This window comes from Solanum pennellii, chromosome 6 (assembly GCF_001406875.1).
Source record: "Solanum pennellii chromosome 6, SPENNV200".
NCBI lineage: Eukaryota > Viridiplantae > Streptophyta > Magnoliopsida > Solanales > Solanaceae > Solanum > Solanum pennellii.
The window spans coordinates 12,264,279-12,271,729 of NC_028642.1; the positions used below are offsets into that span (position 1 = coordinate 12,264,279).

General features: G+C 42.8%; 1 protein-coding gene across 1 annotated transcript; it reads right to left on the reverse strand.

The window, feature by feature from the left end:
* Positions 1–2,254: 2,254 nt before the first annotated feature.
* On the reverse strand, positions 2,255–7,020 carry LOC107022777. Its single transcript, XM_015223368.2, has 3 exons — positions 5,701–7,020; positions 5,295–5,296; positions 2,255–2,482 (listed from the first exon to the last, which is right to left on the reverse strand). Exons 1-3 carry the CDS (start codon positions 6,800–6,802, stop codon positions 2,255–2,257), a joined length of 1,332 nt encoding a protein of 443 aa, XP_015078854.1. The 5' UTR covers positions 6,803–7,020.
* Positions 7,021–7,451: the final 431 nt, after the last annotated feature.

Consider the following 7,451-nt stretch of genomic DNA (forward strand, 5'->3'; position numbering starts at 1 on the left):
TCGTCTTCAACTCAACCGCAACTCTAGCCAGTCTTCATCAAGCCAGATTTCAGGGTGAGCTATTGCTTCTAGCTTGGACTGGATCTTCCTCTTCATGTCTTGATGCCTTGAGATTCCGGCATGGACTAGCTTTTTACTTATTTTAGTTTCTTAGATAATCTTAGATTAGTAGTTTGAGGATAGATGTTCTTGTGGTGATGACTTCCAGGTTTTGGGAATAAATAGTATTGAGTTTTTATAAGTTATTTAATCGATTTTCATTAATGATTTAAAGTCTTCCGCATTATATTTTGTTATTTATGGTTGAAATGTTGAGGTTTAGATTGGTTGGTTCGCTCACATAGTAGGTTAAGTGTGGGTGTCACTCGCGACCCGTTTTGGGTCGTGACAGAAGGTATCACAAAAATCCGGGCTCGTAACCAACAAAAGTTTGTAGAAGCAAGGGGTGAGTACCAAACCACGCGGTACCCAACAAGCAAACCTCTAAACACAAGTTAATTGAACAAAATACGGGTACTCCTTACGCCCTATCTAAACCTCCACGCTACAGCCTAACAGTTTACCAAACACACCACTCAATAACCACACTCTCTCAGTTTACACATTCTCAATAACAACTCAATATTCAACAGTCACAGGCTTCACAGAGAAACAATCACAAGATAAGCAAAACACATGTTCAAGTTCATCAATAATAAAAATGTGCAATGCCATGAGATGCAATGTCAAATATCGTGATGCATGTCTTTCTTAACGATACACACCCGCTGTCTCTCAGTCNCATGCATCTGTCGCGGCGCACGACACGACCCTCGATAAATAGTAACCTTCGCGGCGCGCGATACGTCCCTCGAAATATAATATCCATCGCGGCGCGCGATACGACCCTCGAAAATAGTACATCATCCTCTTACAACAACCATGTCTCAGATACAATGCAAATGACATGCTCAAATGAAAAGGAGGAGATAACCATTTGATAACAAAGCACAATTTACAACAAGAAATACAACACCAACAAATAAACAACAAGTCTCCAAATAATTCTCAACATCACACAAGGAAATACACGAATTTCGTACGCTTAACAAGAGTTTAGAAATCCACTTGCCTTAGCCAATAGAATAATTAATCTTGGACTTGAGCCTTCCCTTTCCGTTGAGCTTCTGAATCAATGGAATCGGTTCAAGTATATATTCACAATAAGGTTTCAGAATTAACAACACTCACACTTTTATGTGTTTAACCTTGAACTAAAAATACACCTAAAATTTATAATCAAGTTTATAATTATTGATGTCAATTAAAATTTCCACTATCATAGTTTTCAAGTTTTAAAAATAGGATTGCATCCCAAATTTTTTTTCAACGTCATAATTTAAATGGTACTCACAAAATCTTATTCATCTAATATTTAAATTACATACCAATATATCAAAACTTGAACCATAATGTAATACACTTAATTAAATTACATATAATATTGTATCGAAGCTATGCTAATTATATAAGAATAGGATTATCAAATTCATTTGAAAAGAAAAAGAATAACCAGAACATTAACTTCTTATCATTATAATATACTTTCCTTTTGTTTCAAAGTTTAAACCTTCTTCCAAACACGTACATCATTATCAACACATTTGGTTTCTGCCCAATTAACAATTACAAAATAATACTTACCGACCTAGTTATAGGATATTAATGTTTTAGTTATTAATTACAGAAATAATATTTCTCCCATGGTTATCATTAATTTTAGGTAAGGAATTATTATAAAATATATATATATATATATATAAAGGGCACTCATCTGGTCAACAAAATGAAAGGCAACCATTATTTTTTCCAAGTACAACGAAAAACGGTACTACAGATATGCCAATTTGCATATTTATATGCAATTTAAAATTCACTCCTTTTAATTTCAAAACATGACAATTCTAATAAACTAATATATATATATTGTTAGCATGCTTTGCAGTTTGCTCTTTACCTGGATGAGAATGAAGTGGTGTCTACGCCAGCCGCCACCCACAGGTAGATTCTGTTTTCCTTTCTATCTTCTTTTCTTCTAAATTACTTATGTTATTAAAAGTAACACTCCTTATTAACCTATATTAATATTTCAGACTTGACCCATTATTATTAAAAATAACTAAATTACCCCCAACTTAATTAATATAGTTAAATGACTATTCAAAATTATCAAAAAAATAACTTTTTCGGGTCCGAGTCATTACATTATCCACCACTAAAAATCATGTTCGTCCTCGAACATAAGGTGAAATAAAGTACATGAAGCTTCAAAAATCTGAGGGTATCTGGCACGCATGTCAGAGTCTATCTCCCAAGTTGCCTCTCCCACTGATCGGTGCTTCCACTGCACTTTTACTGAAGCAATCTCCTTGGTCCTAAGGTTTCGAATCTTCCTATCCAAAATAGCTATAGGCTCCTCCTCAAATGTCAAGTCTGGACCCAACTCCACATAATCAAGTGAAAGCACATGAGATTCATCCGGAATGTACTTCCAAAGCATAGAGACATGAAAAACAGGATGAACTGCCGACAAACTAGGTGGCAAGGCCAACTTATAGGCCACCTCTCCCACTCGGCTCAAAATCTCAAAAGGTCCAATGAACCTAGGGCTAAGCTTGCCCTTCTTTCCAAACCTCATCACACCCTTCATGGGCGATACTCGGAGCCAAACATGATCACCCTCCATAAACACTAAGGCTCTAACTCTCCGGTCTGCATAATTCTTCTGTCGACTCTGAGCTGTCAATAATCTATACTAAATCATACGGACTTGCTCCATAGCATCTCTAAGAAAGTCTGTATCCAAAGAGTCCATCTCCGCCGAATCAAACCAACCAATCGGAGATCTACACCGTCTACCATACAATGCCTCAAATGGGGCCATTTGGATACTAGAGTGATAACTGTTATTATAGGCAAACTCCGATAAGGGTAAATGTCGATCCCATCTTGCACCAAAATCGATCACACACGCTCGAAGCATATCTTCCAATACCTGAATGGTCCGCTCAGATTGACCATCTTTCTGAGGGTGAAATGCCGTACTCATATCTAACTGAGTACCCAGACCATGTTGTAATGCCTTCCAGAAGTGAGAAGTAAATAGTGAACCTCGATCTGATATGATAGAAATAGGAACTCCATGTAGTCGCACAATCTGACTGATATATAGTTCGGCTAACTTTTCTGCTGTATACTTTACCCGAACAGGGATGAAGTGGGCAGACTTGGTCAGCCTATCAACAATAACCCAAATGGAGTTATAACCACTCGCTGTGGTAGGTAAACCCACAACAAAGTCCATAGTAATCCGCTCCCACTTCCAAGTAGGAATAGGCATCCTCTGAGATACACCCCCGGGCCGCTGGTGCTCACACTTGACCTACTGGCAAGTCAAACACCTAGAAACAAAGTCTGTAATATCTCTCTTCATCCCACACCACCAGTAATGCTGACTCAGATCATGATACATCTTCGCCGCTTCCGGATGGATAGAATACCGAGTACAATGGGCCTCCTCAAGAATAAATCTAATACAATCGTCTGTCCTGGGCACACAAATTCTGCCTCCGATCCGCAAGACACCATCAGAATCAAGGACAGCCTCCTTAGCTTCCCCTCTCAATACTTTGTCTCGAATGAGACATAATTTTTCATCATCAAATTGGTGTGCACGGATTTGCTCGACTAAAGAAGCCCGAGCCTCAATAAAAGCAATCATCCCATCACTCTCTTCTGAAATCTGCAAGCGGACAAGACTGTTAGCTAATATCTGCACATCTCTAGCCAATGGTCTCTCCTCAATACTAAGCGCTGCAAGACTCCCCATGCTAGGAGTCTTCCTACTCAGAGCATCGGCCACAACATTGGCCTTTCCTGGATGATACAGAATGGTCACATCATAGTCCTTCAGCAACTCAAGCCATCTCCGTTGCCTCAAATTCAAATCCCTCTGGCTAAAGATATACTGAAGACTCCGATGATCAGTGAAGATCTCACAATGAACTCCATACAAATAATGACGCCATAACTTAAGTACAAATACCACAGCCGCGAACGCCAGATCATGAGTAAGGTAGTTCTTCTCATGGGACTTCAATTGCCTAGAAGCATAAGCAATCACTTTCCCCTTCTGCATCAACACACCACCCAATCCAACTCCTGAAGCATCACAATACACTGTAAAGTCTACACCCTCCTCAGGTAGAGTCAACACAGGAGCTGAAGTCAACAAAGTCTTGAGTTTTTGAAAGCTCTGCTCACACTCATCAGACCACTGAAAACGCACATCCTGTCGAGTCAATCTAGTTAATGGAGCTGCAATAGTAGAGAAACTCTGAACAAATCGTCGATAATAGCCTGCCAATCCCACAAAACTCCTAATCTCAGTAGGTGAAGTAGGTCGCGTCCAGCCTCTAACTGCCTCAATTTTGGCCGGATCTACTCTAATACCCTCCTTGGACACCACGTGTCCCAAGAATGTCACAGAAGTAAGCCAGAACTCACACTTTGAGAACTTGGCATACAACTTCTCTTCTCTCAACCTCTGAAGTACAATCCTCAGGTGTCGGACATGGTCCTCCTCAGTCTTAGAGTAAACCAAGATGTCATCGATGAAAACAATCACAAAAGAATCAAGGTATGGTCGAAACACCCCATTCATCAACTCCATGAATGCTGCAGGGGCATTAGTCAATCCGAAGGACATCACTAGAAACTCATAATGCCCATACCGGGTCCGAAAAGCTGTCTTAGGGATATCTGATGCCCTAATCTTCAACTGATGATACCCAGACCTCAAATCAATCTTAGAGAACAATGATACTCCCTGTAACTGATCAAATAAGTCATCAATACGCGGAAGAGGATACTTATTCTTCACTGTTACCTTGTTCAACTGTCTGTAATCAATACACATTCTCATAGTCCCATCCTTCTTCTTCACAAACAATACAGGGGCACCCCAAGGTGATACACTAGGGCGAATAAAACCCTTACTCAATAAATCCTGCAACTGATCCTTCAATTCTTTCAACTCTGCTGGAGCCATACGGTATGGAGGGATAGAAATAGGCTTAGTGCCCGGCTCCAAATCAATAGCAAAATCGATATCCCTATCGGGAGGAACACCTGGAAGATCAGAAGGAAATACATCGAGAAACTCCTGAACCACGGGAACAGATTCCATGGGAGGTGGTTCAACACTAGTATCCCGAATAAAAGCTAAGTAAGACAAACACCCCCTCTCCACCAACCTCTGAGCACGGATAAAAGAGATGACCTTTCTAGGATAAGAACCACTAACACTCTTCCACTCAACCCTCGGAACACCAGGCATTGCTAAAGTCACAGTCTTGGCATTACAATCAAGGACAGCATGATAAGGAGAAAGCCAATCCATACCCAAGATAACATCAAAGTCCACCATCCCCAGAATGATTAAGTCTACCCAAGTGTCATACCCAGCCAAAGAAACAAGACAGGATCGATACACTCGATCCACCACTAAGGGCTTACCCACGGGTGTAGAAACACGAATAGGTACAGTCATGCTATCACATATCATATCAAATTTAGCAGCAAAATACGTAGACACATAAGAGAATGTAGAACCTGGATCAAACAACACAGACGCAGGTCGATGGCATACTGGGATGATACCTGTAATAACAGCATCGGAGGTCTCCGCCTCAGGTCTCCCGGGGAAAGCATAGCAGTGGCCTCCTCGTCCACCTCCATCCTGGGTGGTACCTCTACCCCCACTCTGCTGAGCTGCAACACCACTACTAGAAACTCTATCACCTCTACCTGACTGAACTCTGCCACGACCTCTACCCTGTGGTGCTGGTGGTCTAGTCTGGAATGAAGAATTAGGTCGAGGCCCACCACGACCCCTTTGTGAAGTACACTGCCGCATTAGATGATCGGGATCTCCACAAGTAAAACAAAATCTCTGACCTGGGAACTGTTGTGTGGACCCTGAAAACCCACTATAATTGCCTCGCCCTGTAGGTCGCTGCAGTGAACCGTACGAGCCCTGACCCGGGCCATAAGAACCCCTAGATGTCTGGCCACCCTCAAATGTCGGCATAGATGCATGAATAGGTCCTCGCTGCTGAAAAGAACCACTCACTCTCTGTGATCCCCTACCTCCAGATGAGGCACCATGAAACTGGCCTGATATACGGGCCCTTTTAGGGTCCCCAAACTCCTCTCTCTCCATCAATTCCGCCTCTTTGGCGGCGCTCACAATGGACTGGAAAGAAGTCCCCTCCCTAGATGTCCGAAACACAGCTGACCTGATAGAGAAAGTCAATCCCCTCACGAATCTGCGGATCCTCTCTGTCTCATTTGGAATAATGGCCAACGCATGCCTAGACAACTGGCAAAAACGCGCCTCATACTCTGTAACCGATAAACCATCCTGTCTCAGACTCTCAAACCTCAAGCGACTCTCCTCTCTCACGCTCCATGGGATAAAACGATCTTGGAATGCGCTAGCAAACTGCTCCCAAGTCACTGGAGGAGATCCAACTGGCAAACATCCCGAATAAGTCCTCCACCAGTCTCTCGCTGGTCCACGAAGCTGGAGTGTAGCATATCTAACCCCATGTGACTCAGCTAATCCAACCACCTCTAGTAACTCTCGGCAGGTAGTTAGAAACTCATGAGCGTCCTCGCTCTTCCCACCCTGAAACTGAGGTGGGTCCATCTTTCGAAATCTCTCATACCTACGCTGCTCATCCTCTGTCAGAACAACCATCGATGCAACTTGACCCCCAACTGCTGGTGCAATATCATTCTGAACCGCGGGATCTACTGGTAGTTGCCCCACCGCATCCTGAACAACTGGAGCTTGTTGCTGCTCTTGGGTCTGAGCCCCCTCTCTAGTACGAGAGTCATGTGGTGTGGTAGTCGCACCACCACCCTGAGAAAAGCCCTCTAGCACACTTAACACCCTCAATAGTGTATCCTGAAGCAAAGGTGTGACTACAGGATCTGGAGGAACCTTGTCCTCCCTGCCATCAATTTGAGGTTCTGTAGAGACCTCTCTAGCACGACCTCTCACTGGTGCTGCTCCACGTCCACGACCTCTGGCTACTGTCGTACTACTTGCACGACCTCTAGCTCGAGATCTACCCCTACCGCTAGCTAGGGCCTCAACAACTGCCTCGGGAAGTGCCTCCCCTCTACCACCAGTAACATTAGTTTTAGTCCTCGTCATCTGTCAAAAGAGTATACAACAACTCAGTACTAACGAAGGTAACTACGCACGATGAGAAAGAATGAACAAAAGGAAGTTTCCTAGTAATCTTTATAGCCTCTCAGAGATGAGTACAGACGTCTCTGTACTGATCCTTGAGACTCTACGTAGACTCGGCTTGTATACACGTGAGACTTACGAACCTGGG